General features: G+C 39.0%; 3 protein-coding genes and 1 pseudogene across 3 annotated transcripts; 2 read left to right on the plus strand and 2 right to left on the minus strand.

Annotated features, from left to right (window-relative positions):
• Window positions 1–3076: 3076 nt before the first annotated feature.
• On the plus strand, window positions 3077–8170 carry LOC129770465 (divergent protein kinase domain 1C). The gene is made up of 4 exons (XM_055773306.1): window positions 3077–3498; window positions 3709–3867; window positions 3928–4617; window positions 7595–8170. Exons 1-4 carry the CDS (start codon window positions 3316–3318, stop codon window positions 7805–7807), a joined length of 1245 nt encoding a protein of 414 aa, XP_055629281.1. The 5' UTR covers window positions 3077–3315; the 3' UTR covers window positions 7808–8170.
• Window positions 8148–9522, minus strand: LOC129770466 (replication factor C subunit 2). The gene is made up of 3 exons (XM_055773307.1): window positions 9292–9522; window positions 9118–9229; window positions 8148–9056 (listed from the first exon to the last, which is right to left on the minus strand). Exons 1-3 carry the CDS (start codon window positions 9375–9377, stop codon window positions 8223–8225), a joined length of 1032 nt encoding a protein of 343 aa, XP_055629282.1. The 5' UTR covers window positions 9378–9522; the 3' UTR covers window positions 8148–8222.
• Window positions 9523–11420: 1898 nt separating this feature from the next.
• Window positions 11421–12989, plus strand: LOC129764230 (uncharacterized). The gene is made up of 3 exons (XM_055763111.1): window positions 11421–11598; window positions 11663–11934; window positions 11997–12989. Exons 1-3 carry the CDS (start codon window positions 11505–11507, stop codon window positions 12987–12989), a joined length of 1359 nt encoding a protein of 452 aa, XP_055619086.1. The 5' UTR covers window positions 11421–11504.
• A 126-nt stretch (window positions 12990–13115) lies between these two features.
• On the minus strand, window positions 13116–14154 carry LOC129767102 (uncharacterized; annotated as a pseudogene).
• Window positions 14155–17853: the final 3699 nt, after the last annotated feature.

Genomic DNA, 17853 nt, shown 5'->3' on the forward strand with positions numbered 1-17853 from the left:
AAGGCTCCTAACCGCGACGAAAGGCAAAACATGGTGGGGAAGACGCGAGCCCGGAAGCTGTACACCGAAATGCTGACGAAGCCGCATTGCCTGGTAATGGACGACGAAACCTACGTCAAAGCGGACTTTCGTCAGCTGCCGGGCCTGTTGTTCTTCTCCGCAGAGGACAAATTCAGCGTTCCGGAGGAGATTCGCAAGCAGAAACTATCCAAGTTTGCCAAAAAGTACATGGTGTGGCAAGCGATCTGCTCTTGCGGAAAGCGGAGCGCCCCCTTCGTGATGACCGGCACGGTAAACGGGCAGGTTTACCTTAAGGAGTGCCTACAGAAGCGCTTACTACCACTATTGAAGCAGCACGAGGGCCCGACCATCTTCTGGCCGGATCTCGCTTCGTGCCACTATTCAAAGGACGTGTTGGAGTGGTACGAAGCCAACGGGGTCACCTTCGTGCCAAAGGAAATGAACCCGCCCAACGCGCCGGAGCTTCGCCCAATAGAGAAATATTGGGCGATTATGAAGCAGGCCCTCCGGAAGAACCCAAAAGTTGTCAAATCGGAGGCGGACTTCAAGAGAAAATGGATTTCTGTTCAAAAAAAACTACAACCTGACGTTGTACAGAACCTTATGGACGGGGTAAAGAGGAAGGTGCGAGCATACAGGCTTGGGCTCGAAGTATGAATAAAAAGAAAATGCCAAAAGTTGTTTAATAGTTTTTATTTTACTGTCTAAAATTTTCAAAAGGATCGGTCTACTGGGCGAATTTCTACAGCGTTTTTTCCGTGATGCAATTTGATGTGACACACCCTTTACGCTGATGCAGTTTGTGTGTCGTATAAGCGTATATTTCAAATCGGTTCAGTACTGCAGTAAATCGTGTTGCATGCTGAAGAAAATCATGAAACAGTAAATCATATTAGATCCTAATAAAGAACATATTACATCATATTGAAATGTCAATGAAATGCTTTAACATTGACAAGTTTCATTTCATAACAGCAATGTCTGAACACATTTCAAAAATGGACTTCTGAATATCAACACTCGAAATTGCTGATGTTCGATGAAAGTAACAACGACAAACATCCCTTCTAATGAAACATGCAGCAAAACGAAGTGAACTACGCCATTGAACGCCAATCTTAGATATATACCACATCGAATCTGGCACATTGCATCGCATCGCTTAGCAAGATTGCCAGATTGGTTTATTGTATTCATTATAATAGTGATCAGAATTTAGTTGGATATGATTGAGAAAACATATTGTACAGTGAAAATTGTAATAAAAATAATTTAAAATTGAGATAGTTTCATTGATGTTCATTTATTTTTGATTATTCCAGTTCAATGATATTATATATTTGGTTTCTATGATAGGGAAATCAAAGATCCGTTTCTTAAATAATAAAATCGGCAACCAGGAATGACTGATCTTACTGCATAGAATGTATTAGGTTATATCATATCGAATCATATGTACGAGTTTTAACCGCTGTTGAATTAAATTTCAGATGGCCGTGCGAGATAGCTGGTGGGTGATTATCCAGACGACCGGAGTTCGAACCCACATCGGAGCAGTTTTAACCAAACATCAATCTGTGCCATTTTAAACATTTATATTCCGCTCCCAACACAAGTAAATTAAATTTTGCGCCATTTGTTTTTTTTTCTATGTCTTTAATAAGTCGTATATGAGTATGGCAAAAGTCGTATTAGGTGCGTTGACAATTCATGAATATATTCATATTAGATCGCAATTCAATTTCAACATAATCGCTATTATAGTCGGTCAAAGTTGCATATTCATCCAAACTAATTCGGTAAGCATTTACCATGTATGTATATGACCTATGTTTGCTGGGTGGGTCGTGTTGAGAGACAATGGTAATTTTAACTAGCTAGAAACATCAGAAGATCGATTCCACATTCAATTGCCTAACTGAATAAAACGATTTCGCTAGTACTGATACACTTCTCCAAAAAACGATACTAAAAATCGACTGCTTTTTGTGCTAGTATTTCTCCAATTGATGATTTGATTGAGTCAAATCAAGCTCTGCCCCCAATATTATCTTTTTTTGCCTGAATATCACACGACATGAAGATGTTCCGAGTATATTCCGTTGGTCTCCTCAGATAGCCCACATAGCTTCCCGATCTCATCCACATGTTGATGTTGAGCCTCCGTACAAGAAATAAACAAAACGCAAATATCTCACGCATTCATTGTTCTTGATAAATCTTAATGAATCGTAATTGATAGAGACGATCCAAAAATAATTGTTCGGTTTGGGTTACTCGTGTCAATGAGAAGAAATACGACTGGTGCGGGGCTTTCCGGTTGACACCAAGGCGCGTGTCGTGTCGATTGATTTCTGTTAAAAAATTTTAAAAGATGTACGCATTTTTCGCTGCACTATATCATTACATAATAATTTTTAGAGTTTTTTGACCTATAATTTCACAATTCGGTTAATTTTTTGTATCGTCAACTTGAGCTGGTAAATGTGATTCCGCCCTTGCTCTTTTCATTGACCTCACAGGTGAGCGTCCTTTCCAGACTCTGTTCAATTAAAACTGCTTTATGAGCAAGCCAATGATTCCTTGTGACGTTTGGTATTTACGTTTTTATGTAACTATTCGAACAACGCATGCGTCCGTTGTTATCCGGTCATCATACCCGTCAGAGAGAGAGAGAGAGAGAGAGAGAGAGAGAGAGAGAGAGAGAGAGAGCACCCCCATATGACGTCACTGTTCAAAACAAACCCTCCATTGCTTGGCGGAGAGTCCCGCCAAAGTATACGAAGAACTTTCGATTTCGCTTGGTTTATTTGTATTGATTTTGAATGGTTGGCACGCTCACCTGTGCATCATAAATGGCATGGAATTCCTGAACTTTAGTTTAAAGCCTCAGGAATACACACTTAAACATTCCCACTACCAAGAAAGCATGAACGTAATGTTGGCTTTGAAGTAATCTCACACGGTACATAGATTACGAGAAAAGAAGAGCACGAGAGCGCAATTTATTTGTTTACAGTGCAGGACAATAGAGAGCGAATCCTTGAACACCTTTTACGCCCACTCCTTTTCAGTGAGCACTGTGAGCACATATTGGCACGACGGAAAATTGAACTACGCGGTCCGAATTTAGTTGGGAAAGTTCACATTTGTTGCATTGATTTGAACGCTGTGTTCGTCAAAAGGATATTTGGAAGCCACACATGTTCACTGTTGGTGAATAGCGGATAGCTGGTGCTGTTCCTAGGGCAGGGTTCTGTGCGGATTCTTCACGAGAAGCCCTCGTACGGAACAATGATGGTCGTGACGAAGAAAGAATGGAAAAATCTAGCCCGAAAGCTACGATTTTCATCGCGTAGACGGCACTATCTGATTTTGGTGGCCGCCGTCTTGCTGATGGTGATATTGGTCTACTACCTCTTAACCTCGTCTTACTATTGCTTTGATACCGGAATCGAGTGGAAAGTATCCAAATTCGTAAGTGTTTTGAGTCGAGACTTGTTTTTCGTATCACATTTTTAGAGATGGTGGCTTTCCATCCACCCACAGGTTGCAGTTGTGTTTGTGAGCCGGCATTTTGCTAATTATTGATTTCTGTGTCGTATGATTTGGGAATTGCAACATAAGTGCATACATAAGTGATCTTTCTTCCTGTCCTTTCAATAATGGTCTTCATTCATTTTCCAGTGCAAACGCTATCACAATCTGGGTGCATCCGGGCTCTTATGTCTCGACTTTTGCAAGCGCAATGTTTTCTGGAACTTCCGATGTCCAGAGCCGAAGCTTGAGATTCATCATCCCAATCGTTTCCAAACGCAGAAACTGGAGCAACCTTTTTCAGTACTCGTAAGCTCTGTATACAATACCGGTATCGATTGACTCATAAAATGTGAAACATTTTTCTAGCAAGCGGTACCCAACGAGAACTACGAAAAGCTGTTCTGGGTCGACAGCCACTATCACGAGGAACACTACCCGACGGAAGCCGAGTACGAGAATATAGTCAAACGATACATTCAGAACAAGTACAACATGGACATTCCGTTCGACAAGATGCGGTCCCTGCTGCGATTAACGCATAAAGAGCAGAGGCAAATGTTTCACACAAGCCTGCGGGACAGCTGGAACTTGATTCAGAACCACGAGTACATCATGATGAGTTTGTTCGATGAGAAAGATCTTTTCCCGTATGTCACCGGAAATTGTGGTGAAATGTTTGCGGTGGAGCATCTCACAGCGGTTGATTTTGATGGCGGTCGCAGCAATTACATGAAGCATATCGATGTCAACCGCTGGCGGTACCATATAAAGGTGGCTGTACTGATCGTGGACTACATAACCGAGTTGGAACTGTACGGAGTTCAGATGTGCCACGTGGATCTGAGTCGATTCGGGATTAACAACAATCGTTTGAAGTACGACGATTTGAGGTTTATTTTTACGGAGTACACCATTAACAGGAAGCTTTCGAGTGGAACCCCCTGTACACGGCACGAGCACTGCAGTTTTATGCAGTGCAAGTCGGAGTGCAATTTGGAGAAAAATCGTTGTGAATCGACGGTATTGAACAATAATGTTCAAATTATTTGCGAGAAGGTAGGTAATAAACACCGTATTCTGATATCCGATCGAGTCAAAACTATCCGAACATATCTCAATTTTGTATTCTGCAATCCGATCGGCAACCCTGCCACGCAATTCGGCAAAGACGAGGTTGAGCTTCGTGTTGAATTTCTGTGAAATGGAGATTAACTTTTCTATATTGAGTATATGTTTTATGTAACAGAGTAACAAATTTAAGCGGAAATGCTACTTTTTTAGACAAAATGGTAAAATAAGGGTCAGAACTACGTTTTCAGAAGAATTCAAATAAGATCAAAAAAATTTCATCGCAATTTCAACATTTTAAAACAGTTTTCGGGCCTGCTAATTTGATAGAGAGTAAACAGCTTTACAAATAAGGATGAATAATGTTAACATTTGTTTTGCGTTAATGGGAAAGTTGCCACATTTGCACATGTCGATTTGATTTGAGTCGAACAGGTTTTAGAATGTAAAAGTCGATTTTGATCGATTCCGATCGAATTCCGGAATAACGGTGATATTATCAATATGATATTGAGCTGATATTCGGCTTCATTAAATTTTCTTTGATATATCCACCGTATCTAGTATGAGAGATTTTTCCTCCAATAGTCTTCATTAATTTTTGCACAGATGGGTTTCAATCGAAAGTAACCCTGTTCCTTACGATTTATGCTTATGTTAAAAAAGCTTAAATTTGGAGTACTTCCGAACAGCATTAATGTAGATAGTGGCTTCCCAATGTTGGCAATCCGATGTTTCAGAAGCCGGTGTGAACGGAGAAAAGCTGAATCATCGTCACTTCATGATTGTGGAGCGGACGTAGATATTAGGTCGTATGAATAAAAAAAAGTATTCACTTATTCTGCCCGTTTCCAAGTAAAGTAAACTTTCCTAGTATTTACTTGAATCCGTATGAATAAAAGTTTACTTTACTAATTTTATTTTCGAATTCGAACATAGTTTTTACTTTGTCAAACATCTATCAACTGATTGTTTAGGTTTCGTTTCAAAACGTTTTTTTTTTTGGACAAAGCGTGAATTCGCGATGAAAAAGGAATAGTGTCGACGTCTGGTGGCGACTTTCAATTAGGGACCATAGTTTGGGTTCCTATCTCGATAGTGTAATACCTATCATATTAGAAGACACGAAGTCAGTTTTCAAATTTGAATGAAAATGTTCACATCATTTTATTTAATCACTTAAAACACTTTTCTCCGACTTTTATTTAACCCTTTGTCTATACATTTCCAACATCATTACTGAAACTTTTCACTATAATATAAAGTTGTCTTCAAAAACAATATTCGTACAAGATTTTTTCACCACCTGCGAACAAAAGTGTTTTTCATTTAAACAGAATGCCAAATTGGTACGGAAAGGTTATTTTTCATTCATAATTTAAATTTTAAGAACGTGTTCATTCCGCCTGAAAATCAATCAATTTTTTTACGCTCCCCTAAACTAGTAAACGAAGCTCAATGCCATCAATGCGGATCGTTAATTTTATGTTTTATGTTGCCTGCGCTCAATTTACATTGGTTGGGATAGGGTTGCCAGAGCCCCGGTAGATATAGTAACCCTGCTCTAAAGAGAGGGCTCCTATACAAATGAAAAATACATTTCTGCATAATTCTAGAACTAATCAAGCAAACTGAACCAAATTTGGCAATTAGAGGTTTAAGGGGGCAAGAAACATTTGTAAAGTGGTTCAACACTCCTCCCACCTCTCTGAGCGGGAGGGGGAATGTTTCTATGATGGTATGACACCCCTCCATCCACTGGAATGGAGAGGGGGTCCCATAAAAATGTTACACATATTTCAACCAAAAATATTCCAACCAAAAAAAGAAAATTGAAAATTTTCGGAAAACTCTGAAGGAAAAAGGGAAAATTCGGAAAATTAAATTCCCATATGTTCTACAATTACATAGTGACAAATGCTGTTAGTCCATTTGATGTTTGCGTTAACAAAATTGATTGTTCGAAACTGGAAATGGATTTTTATGTGATGAAACGCACTCCTATATCTTCTTCTATCTATACCAATAAAAGAGTATCGCCGAATGTGTTCATAAGAGCAGAACTCGAGGAAGGAATTGTCCGATTTAGGGCTGTCTTTATTCTATCATATTTTCTGTATCAAACATTTATTCCATGTAACGGAGAAACATGTTATCTGCAAGTGGTTGAAAAATCTTGAACGAGAATTGTGTCTGAAAATAATCTGCTATTATAATGATGAGTTTTGTTAGAAATACTAGGAATTTTATAGTAAAAGGTAAATTCAACGGGGTCGATTAGAAGATCAATCAATGAACAGTTCTGCGATTGGACCCATGAACTTGCTCATAGTAAGAAAACGTGAATGTTTGAAGATATTGATAACAAAAAACAAATATTGAGCGGGACGAAGTTTGCCGGGTCAGCTAGTATCATATACAATATTTGCCATACAGCTGGTGATTTGGTTTGGGGGCACTTTTTACTCCCTTACCCGGCCAGGCCCTTTGATGCGTCAGCTCACCTATCGCCTAAAAGAGATGAATTTTCCGGAGATTGAATTATCTAATGGTACAAAACTAGGTGGTGGCCTGTTAACACACTGCGGATCGCTCACGAGTTTTCTCGTGTTTCGCATTCCGTCTAATACGGATGGATCACGAAATAACCCATGTTTTCTACACTTGATGGTTAAATTCTTGATCTTCCAAGAATCAAACAAGGCCTACCGATGTCTCGCCTTCGTCTCATCCACACCGAAGGAAACGATCTCATTCATGGAATCCGAACTAATGAAGCGTACAAGTTTGCCCCAAAACGTGCGGTCCTTAATGTGTTAAAACCAGAACTTTTATTTTCGCACTAGTCTAATGTACATCTACTCCCAACAACATCTTCAATGTGTATCACAGTAGAATAGATTCAAATATCATATCATATAATCTAATAACTCATATTTCTCTACAATCTTTGATATATCAACAGATCTTTCTCGGGACCAAACAATCGCCAGGCATTTTGGTGACGCAAAAGACGTCGGATCGCCTAGAGATGTTGGTGCAGCGCTGTGCCAACCCAAAGCGGGACACAGACATCGCTCCGGATCGTCCTCTTGGCACATCAGAAGAACTGAAGAAAATACTTTATAACGAGCTCACTGATACATACGAGAAACTTTCGACGATACGTGCTCCCTAGAAAGGTTCAAGCATACCTCGACTGGTTCACTTTTTGAACTGTTTGTGTATTTTTCGATTTAGATGTACATATTGGCTTCGACTGGAGGTTTCAAACATTATTATTAGCATTGGTAGTGTTACTATTGTGAGAAACCAAAATGAGGACAACCACAACCATCACAATCCTTTGAAACAATCATCCTCAGCAGGAGACAGATAGAGAAGTTCTACAATTATTCTTGTATTTGAAGTATTGTTTGATATTCGTAGGATATTTCTCATATCATCTGGAACGACCAATAATGAACTATAGGAACAACTAATAAAAATGTTCTCCCGTAGAGAGTGAATTGAATAAATTTGGTTCAACAATGTAGTAAACATTGTATTCATTCGAGCGATGTAATGAGAATTTTATTATAAAATAAGAAACATTATTGATAATCATACGACACTTCACACAGCTTCGCCAATAGTCCAGACATCTGCAGCAATGAGTTCAATCCGTCCACAATCTTCATGTGCGTTTCCCCAATCTCTCTAATGAAGCACAGCTTCAATTTCTCATTCATATTCAATCGCTTGCAAACGCGAAATATATTCCCAATAATATCCTCCGCAGCGTATCCCAATCTCCACAGTTTGGCCATAATCTTGTAAGCCTTATGGATATCTCCTTTAACGCAATGCTCCAGCATGTCCTGCACCAGCAGTGGATGTGGTTCATCGCACACTTTGAACACATTCGCCCCGCTAATGTGTCCGAATCCATTTGTGGTTGATTGCAGATTATTCAGTGCCTGTCTCATATCGCCCTGCGCTGTGAACACAATCGCTTCCAGTCCATCCTCTTCGTAGCTAAGTGCTTCCTTCTGGCAGACCTCAATCAGTTTAGCCAACACTTGGGAGTCCGACAATTTCGAGAAGCGCAGCATAGCGCACCGTGACTGAATCGGTTCGATAATCTTCTCACTCGTGTTACAAGCCAGTGCGAAACGCGTAGTGTTGCTGTAGATTTCCATCGTTCTTCTCAGGGCCTGTTGGGCACCCTCTGTCATACTGTCCGCTTCGTCCAGTATGACGATTTTGTGGCGACCACGCGGCAGAGTAACCTTCTGCTGGGCGAACATCTTGATCTTGTTACGCACCACATCAATGCCGCGTTCATTGGAGGCATTCAACTCAAGCACGGCCTCGCGGAAATTCTCCCCCAAAAGAATTCGAGCCAGACACAGTATGGTTGTGGTCTTGCCCACTCCGGGGGGACCCTGTGAGAAACAAGTGTTTAAAGTCATACACTCCAGTTCAATGCAGATAAATTTCTCTTACAGCGATAATTATGTTCGGAGCATTTCCCTGAGTGGCAAATACACCCAACCGACTGACGGTGTCCTCATTGCCAACGATCTCTTCGAACCTCTGTGGGCGATACTTTTCTATCCTACAATTTGATTATCATGAGCAACAATTACGTATTGGGCTGCCAAAAGCTTCGTAACTCACCAAGGTAGATTCCTCTTCTTACCGGAACCAGTGTCCTTTGGCGCACCTGAGGTGGACGCTCCTTCATTCACATGAGATTCTGGCATAGTGGATTTGTTTTGGGAGTAAAACTAATCAGATCAAGCAAAATAGAAATGCAGAACCATACACAATGTGCAACCTGTGCAGCATTCGAAAATAAGATTTTAGCGGTTTTATTGAATTTGTTGATGTTTTGATGGGAATCTGAGACGACGCGACTGCTGTCATAATAAAAAGCCTCATCGGCCGGAAAAGGTGCTTCATTTTATTAAGGTCCATCCTCACAAATCGTAACGCGACACTTAATTTTTGTAATGAAGTCGTTCAAAAAAAATGGTCTTGCATAGAGGCTTTAGAATGAATACGTACAAAATTCTAGGGTTCATTGGTTTTCCGTGAGCCATGAGCCATGAGTTTTGATTCATTTTAATTATTTGTTTGGCAACATAAACAGACGAAATTTTCGAACGAGTAGGATGAAGTAAATTATCGACATCGATGACAGATGTTTTCACTTCTACACCTCTGTTCTGTTTTGATTTGAAATTCAATCAGGGACATTGTGCACGGTCTTCAAAAGATGCCTATACGAGTATCATGCCTATAGTAGGAGTGGTAGAAGCTATTCGCATCGCCTTGTTTGAATCGAAACCTATTCGGAACAATCAACTGTCTGTGATGCCACGCGAAATTTGCTTTTCCCGCTGCAGCTTGTATTCCTCGATATAGCATGAGCTCGTTGGTCGATCTCGAACTGACGATCAACCCGCTTACCTCACCACCAGCAAGCATTAGCATCCCGTAAATTACCTAAAAACTGTCTCAATTGTTCTCATGTGAAGCTTTTCCCCTAGCTTTGTGTACGAAGTCTCGTCCACGTGTTCGAGTATCTAGAAACAGCGAGAGCCAAAGAGAAGAAATCGAAAAGTGGTATCGATCGGCACGCTACCCTAATCGATACCACTTTTCGATTTCTTCTCTTTGGCAGTCGCTGTTTCTAGATACTCGAACACGTGGACGAGACTTCGTACACAAAGCTAGCCGAAAAGCTCTCTCGGCGCTCTCGTTGAAAAATTCCTCCGGAAGTCTGGTTTCGATGGTAAGCGTTGATCTCAGGAAGATCCGTACGATAATGATGGCACCTTTTCGTCCAAATGGTCGCCCATTCCAATACACACAGGCTTCAGTGGGAAATCACCACCAGCTTCAGTTGCACCAACAGCAGCAACAGGTACAGCTTAAAATAATGTTATTTGTTATACTACAGACAGACATACAGCTGTACTAGCGTTGTACGTGTACAGCGTTGTAATGGTACCATCAGTGGCATCGACTGGGGCGTGCGGAGGGGGCGGACTGGGTGCACGATTTTAGGGGTGCAGAATGAACAGAATTTATATGTATATGATGAATCTGCCAAGTCACGTATCTTGTATCCAGAGATGCTAGGTTTGAAGACATGTCTTCATTTTGAAGACATTTTACTTATAGCGAATTTGTTTTTGTTCAATTTCAACCCCAGTACCACACTAACTGCTGCCAAAACGTTTTTTTTTATTCACTCAGTTTCAACCTACCCAGCAAACATTAAATCGTATAATTTTACATATGCTAAGTCTTACAAGGAATCAGAATAAATTATAATCACATATAATATCAATCAAAGTATGTATCGTATATATTTGAAATCGCATAAAATGTAAAAACTTGATTTCATATATTATATTGTAGCTTGCAAGAAATATCAGCAAAAGGCGATTATCTTCCAACATCAGAGGAAGCTGTCAAAATATAAGCGCAATAACTACTCAAGTCACTAATTTTTACAGATACACTAAAAACGCTCTTTTTCCACTGAAAAATACGGTCATACTGCCAATTTATTAAGTGACTCCTAGTAACCACAGTCAAATCCAGGGGCCCTTTACGGCTGTCAAAATTGCACAACTCTCGCCATCCGTGTAATCTAAAAATTTGATTCAGATGTTTACATTCTGTTGTAGGAAGGTGGTCGAACTTTGACTCAAAGTGTAAACAAACCGTCAGGAAAGGAGAAAAATACTCACTGAAAACGATTTTTTTCTACACTCCCCCTGGTCAATGCAGGCTAGTTTTAATTTACTTTTCGATCAACACATTTCGGTTGCTGAAAAGAGTTTGTTTCAAGGTTTGCTTCTTTTTGTACAACGGAAATGAAAAAAGTCCGTCGTAAGCGTCGTAGGATGGATGGATCCGAAGGCGGTGGCTTAGATACTGAGGTCTCGTCTTTGAGCTCAATCTCTGAAGGTAAAGGACAACAATAATATAGAACGAAAAATGAAATATACAATTCCAAACAATGCATTTTCAGATACAACTCTCCCTGACAAAAGTGACTCCAAGAACCCAACTCCGGATGCCCCGGATCCTGATGAGTATCAGTTCAATGATAATTCCATTGATTATGATGTGGAATATTTTGACGAAGCTCAAGATCAAAGCTCTCTCGAAAGGACAAGCAATGATGAATCGCATGCAGACCCTCTTTCCGAATCAGGAACTTCTCATTCAGCAAAGCCAAGTAATGATGATTCGCAAGCAGACCCACTGTCCGGACCAGGAGCTTGCCATTCAACAAAGCGAGTAAGAATATTTTTTTTACTTTTCTGACCAATTGATATTGAAAGGATTTCGTTCAATTGTAGCGGAAGACAGGTAAATCCAAGAAACAAATACGAGATCATACCTTTCATTCTGAGCTAGACGAGCTACTACACGGATCCAAGGAGAATGACAACCAGTATCGGTTCAAAGGTACTGTATTCGAGAAGAATTTCAAAAACCAGAAGTCATTCGAACGCTGTGGAGACATTATGGTATCCGGAAGTTGTGTAGAAGACGTTATGAGCAAAGTTTGGCAATTTTGTTTGAAGTTTATTTATCGTGGTGTTGTTTTCCCGGATGCGTCCGATGAGTCAGGAGATCTCAAATGGGAGGATCCACCCACGTTTGATGACCGTGACAAATTTATGATCTTTCACAACAAAATCAGCAAGCGAAGCATCATTCCCTCCTTGGTAGACGGACATACGCTTCAGACGTGGCTGACGAAGGATGTGTCAGTAATTTTATACAAATATTCCAATGTTGTATCAACGCTTCACAAGTGGAATCAAGTCGAAAGCCAACTCCTACGTTCGAAAACAGTGGACCGGGCAGGTGCAGAATCGGTTGGATCTCTGAATGATGTAAAGGAAGACTTGAAAAAACGGCATGGCAAATATTTGAGTGCCGACGATGTGAATAGGGGATGTTGGGCTAACTGGATTTGCAGCAAACCGTTGACAATGCGAGATGATCTGATGAGTCACACTCCACCACAGCATATCATTGGACTTTTCAGTACAGTTCCTGTCCACAGTGACGTCCTTTTGGAAAAGGCGAGATTGGATTTTCAAGTAGCATCCACTGTAAACAAAGCATATGTGAGGGTCTTGCAAGACCTGAAAGACGATCATCGTCAATTGATGAACATAGCATCCGTGATGGGCCAACGAATTACAATGCTTGAGGAAAAACAAAATGAATATGATACAATGCTTACTGCTATGAATAGCTCAGTATCTGCTAGAGAGAACAAGTTTTCAGTAGAATTGGCTCAATCCGTTACAGATTGCGTTGATGTGGATCACCTGTGATCATATGATGTTAATTGTTGGTGAATTTTTAATCGAATAAATAAAATGCACATTCAAAAAATTTTTTTTTTCTTTATTGAGTATCATCAAGCAAACAGATCAACCGTACCGTAAATGGCAGTAACATTAAATTTCAAACCCAAACGTTTTCATGTCTTGGCCCAAACCAATGCTTGGGTCAAATATGGCACCGTGAAGATACCCACATTTTGCAAAAATTTTCTCGGAATCATAATTTTTAAAATGTTTCAAAGCTTCACATATGGTAATAGTCAAATCTTTAGAGCTAATCTCAACATATGTTTTCTTTAAGTGTTTTTTGAGATATCCAAACACGTACTCTATAGGATTATAGAATGGAGCATACGCTGGCAGAAAGATCACAATAATTCCTAATGATCGTAGGTACTCTATTATTGCTTTGTGGCAGTGGATACGGGCTCCATCCATAACCCATACACTATATTGCCCAGGATGTCGTTTAACTGTTCCGCTTAATGCAAACGAACGCACGCAATCAAAAAATTTGTGTCGGGTAAATGTCCCCTCGGTGGAGAACGTTTCAAGCACACCGTTGCTCCCCAAGAAACTCAGCATAGAACATCTGGGCTTCCTAACGAACTCCCCACGGTATATAAGACGATAACCTACCGGTGCGTATCCTTTATTTCGGAGCAGTCCACGATTGTCAAAGGATATTTCATCCAAGAACACCAGGCAATGAATGTCCCAAGCTATAATGGTCATGTCGGATTGAAACCGGTAGATATCTTGTTGGCGTAAATGCAATGCCCGTCTTCCACGTATAACCTTCTGAGTGAAGGATTCGACTGATGGATGCGGAACTTATTGACTTATGGAAAGTCCGTTCAAACCGTTCCTTAGCTTCAAGTAAGTACAAGATGGGACAATCTTTATACAAGTTCACTATCCAAGATCTCTTCTTCGGACCAAATTGAAGGTAGACCTTTACTCTTTCCTTTCGTCCAAAATATTTGTTTTCGTCGTAAAGACGAATCCACTGCGAAATTGTTGAATGATGCTTGGCGTAGATTTTGGCCAATGTATTCTTCTTGATGCCTAAGTAGAAATATCCGTAGAGGCAATGGTAAACAGTGTTTACGGAAGCATGACGATGAAGAACGTTTTCGCGAATATTAGCCATATCAAATCGAGCCGGAACCAAGGTCGAATCTAAACGTTGACAAAACGTAAATCAGTATTTTTAACACATAAACATTGTTTCATAATAACCTACCGTTTTCCAATTTAAATGTAAAATCAATTCTAAGCAACTCTTAAACATTGAAAAAAAAAATTAATTCATCTCACGGCGATCTGTTGACATGAATGACAATAACAAGGGAGAACAAGAAGAGAAGCAAAAAGTCAAATGTGACAATCGGTGACAGCGCTTATTTTACGAGTATCTTTGGTGCGCGTTACCGCCGTCGCTGCATGCGGATTTATTATAAGCGCCGCAATATCATTATCAAATTAGGTCGCAATTCGGTATAACAAACATCAGTTTTATGATGTACATTGTCGTAAAATAGATTTAAACCGCATCATATGCGCATATTATGCTGATGCAGTTTATGTGTCGTATAAGCGTACAATTTAAATCGATTCAGTACTGCAGTAAATCGTGTTACCCAGCAAACATTAAATCGTATAACTTTGCACATGATAAGTCACATATAATTTCGTATCAAATCACAATCGCATAAAATATCAATCAAAATATCGATCATATATATCTAAAATCGCATAAAATGCAAAAACACGATTTTCCATGTCATCGATGGATTGAGTGGTAACGTTGTCATATCAAATCGCATATCAGTCCAAAAAGCATCGCATATCGTTATATACGGCTTTATATGCGTACGAAAAATGGCATATACGTATATCGCCTCCACTTTTGTGTGTATATGCTAGTTATCTGCATCATATATCATACAAATGTGTCTTTGTTGTATGTATATCGCATCCAATTATAGCTATTCATACGACTTAATGTTTGCTGGGTACATGCTGAAGAAAATAATGAAACAGTATATCATAATAGATCCTAATAAAGAACATAGCACACCATATCATTGAAAGAATTTTACTGACAAGTTTCATTCCATAATAACAATGTCTGATTACATATGGAGACATAAAAAAAAATTTTAAAAAAGAAGTGCTTTTGGTCGCTTGTTCCCAAAACATCGCAACTGCTGGAGATGCTAAACGGATCTAAACGAGTATGAACGAAACTCATCATCAATTAACAGATAAAAATGGATTATTGTTTGATTCATCAAAACAAAACAATTTGGTTTTTGATGTGATTGCCGTCACTTCAGCCGACTTAAAATTTCGGAACTGGCGGTTCATAATTATTGAAATTGATTTGACAGACCCACGATACTCTCTATCCTGTTATTCGGCAGTTTCGAGCAGCTATTTTGCTATTTTGCCAACGAATGCATTTGTCACCAAAAGATACGACTTGTTTTGTAAACAAATTTGTTTTTTCACGAGCAATGGCCGAACAGCAATTTTGACATTGCGGTCCACCTATAATACAACGCCTTGGATGTATACTACATCGATTTTGACACATCGCATCGCATCGCTTTGCAAGGTTGCCAGATTGATCTATTATATTTATAATAATAATAATCAGAACCTAAGTTGGATATGCTTGAGAGAACAAAATGTACAGTGAAAATTTTAACAAAAATAATTTAAAATTGAGATAGTTTCATTGACATTCATTTATTTATTTGATTTCAATTCAATGATATTATATATTTGGTCAAATTATCTTTTCCTTAGAACATAGTTAAATAAATAAAATCGGCAAGCAGGAATGACTGCACATACTGCATAGAATGTACTAGGTTATACTTTTTTCGAGTCATATGTATGAGTTTTAACCGCTGTTGAATTGTATTTCAGATAGCTGATGGATGATAATCCAGACGACTGGAGTTCGAACCCACATCGGAGCAGTTTTTACTAAACACCGATCTGTGCCGTTTTAAACATTTATATCCCAAACCCAACACAAGTCAATTGAATAATTCTTATTTCTACAAACATGAATACTCATATAAAAATGGCGATTTGTGAGCCTATAATTAACATTTCACGAAAATATTTTCCGCCATTTGTTTTGTTTTCTATGTTTGTAATAAATCGTATATAAGTATGGCAGAAGTCATATTAGGTGCGTTGAAAATACACAAATATATTCATATTATATCGCAATTCAATTTAAATCGATTGCCGTTGCCGATTTTATTATTTAACTATGTTCCAAAGAAAAGGATCTTTTATTTCCCTATCATAGAAACCAAATGTATAATATCATTGAACTGGAATAATAAAAAATAATTGAATATCAATGAAACTATCTCAATTGTAAATTATTTTTATTACAATTTTCACTGTACAATTTGTTTTCACAATCATATCCAACTAAATTCTGATTACTAGTATAATAAATATAATAAATCAATCTGCGATGCAATGTGCCAAATTCGATTTGGTATATATCTAAGATTGGCGTTCAATGGCGTAGTTCATATCGTTTTGCTGCATGTTTCATAAGAAGAGATGTTTGCCGTTGTTACTTTCATCGAGCATCAGCAATTTTGAGTGCATTTAATAATCTTCGAGTGCATCAGCATTTCATTGACATTTCAATATGATGTAATATGTTCTTTATTTGGATCTAATATGATTTACTGTTTCATGATTTTCTTCAGCATTCAACACGATTTACTACAGCACTGAATCGATTTGAATTATACGCTCATACGACACACAAACTGCATCAGCGTAATATACACATATGATGCGGATTAAATATATTTTACGACAATGTACACAATAAAATTGACGTTTATTATACCGAATTTCGACTTAATTTGATAATCTCGATTTGATAATCGAGTTTTTACATTTTATGCGATTTCAAATATACACGATACATACTTTGATTGATATTATATGCGATTATGATTTATTCTGATTTTTTGTAAGACTTAGCACGTGCAAAATTATACGATTTAATGTTTGCTGGGCGTACTTCGAGACACTTCTGCCGAGTCCTTATTCCACCGCTATGCTGTCGGTTTTGGTCAAGGGCAACTTCCTGTGCCTACTGGTGTGATCCGGTAGTACTGCATCACTTGGGGGGTTTTGGTCGGTCGGTGTCAGATAGGGTGGAGAGGGGAGGGGAAGGGAGGATTGTCGGAATTTTCGGATCTTTACAGAAATTGCAGCTCTTGACCCTTCTTCTTGTTGATCTTTCTTGTTTCTTCCCGGTTCCTGCGGTGGATCGCAGTGCTCCTTATACTCTTCACGGCCCGTCCCTCATGGATGTGTTTTGCCGGGTTTTGACGTTTTGCCGACGATTGTGATCGGTGGTTTGATCAATTGGATATTTTCCGGATTGGTCACGATGGAAGTTCCGGGGTGTTCTCCTGGGAGAGAATAATGGTAAGAATTGAGCAGTCCATCGTAACTGTTAGTAGTAATGATTGTGTACTTTTTCTAATTTGAAGCCGTGAATCAGACCCAATCGATGCAGGATCAGATGTGGCACTGCAGTGCAATGAATGCGTTGGCTGCTGTTGAACCAGAACTACTGGCTTCCAATTCATGAATGTTGTTAATATCGTATTTAAAATAGATAAATAAATAATGAATAAATATACATACAATAGCACAATAATTACTAAATAATTTGATGAAAATACATGCATAAAGGTTGGGTTAACATAACGTGTTTAGGGTATATGTGAAACCCACTTTGGATCAACGGCTTATACTGGGTTATACTGGCTGATTTGACATTTGTTTA

The sequence above is a fragment of the Toxorhynchites rutilus genome, chromosome 2 (assembly GCF_029784135.1).
Source record: "Toxorhynchites rutilus septentrionalis strain SRP chromosome 2, ASM2978413v1, whole genome shotgun sequence".
Lineage (NCBI taxonomy): Eukaryota > Metazoa > Arthropoda > Insecta > Diptera > Culicidae > Toxorhynchites > Toxorhynchites rutilus.

Coding starts and splice junctions, on each gene's coding strand:
- LOC129770465 (XM_055773306.1), top strand. CDS start 3,316: ATGATGGTCGTGACGAAGAAAGAATGGAAAAATCTAGCCCGAAAGCTA. Junction 3,499..3,708: donor AGTGGAAAGTATCCAAATTC/GTAAGTGTTTTG, acceptor TTCATTTTCCAG/TGCAAACGCTATCACAATCT. Junction 4,618..7,594: donor TTCAAATTATTTGCGAGAAG/GTAGGTAATAAA, acceptor ATATATCAACAG/ATCTTTCTCGGGACCAAACA.
- LOC129770466 (XM_055773307.1), bottom strand. CDS start 9,377: ATGCCAGAATCTCATGTGAATGAAGGAGCGTCCACCTCAGGTGCGCCA. Junction 9,230..9,291: donor AAGAAGAGGAATCTACCTTG/GTGAGTTACGAA, acceptor ATCAAATTGTAG/GATAGAAAAGTATCGCCCAC. Junction 9,057..9,117: donor CTCCGAACATAATTATCGCT/GTAAGAGAAATT, acceptor TGTTTCTCACAG/GGTCCCCCCGGAGTGGGCAA.
- LOC129764230 (XM_055763111.1), top strand. CDS start 11,505: ATGAAAAAAGTCCGTCGTAAGCGTCGTAGGATGGATGGATCCGAAGGC. Junction 11,599..11,662: donor TTTGAGCTCAATCTCTGAAG/GTAAAGGACAAC, acceptor ATGCATTTTCAG/ATACAACTCTCCCTGACAAA. Junction 11,935..11,996: donor CTTGCCATTCAACAAAGCGA/GTAAGAATATTT, acceptor GTTCAATTGTAG/CGGAAGACAGGTAAATCCAA.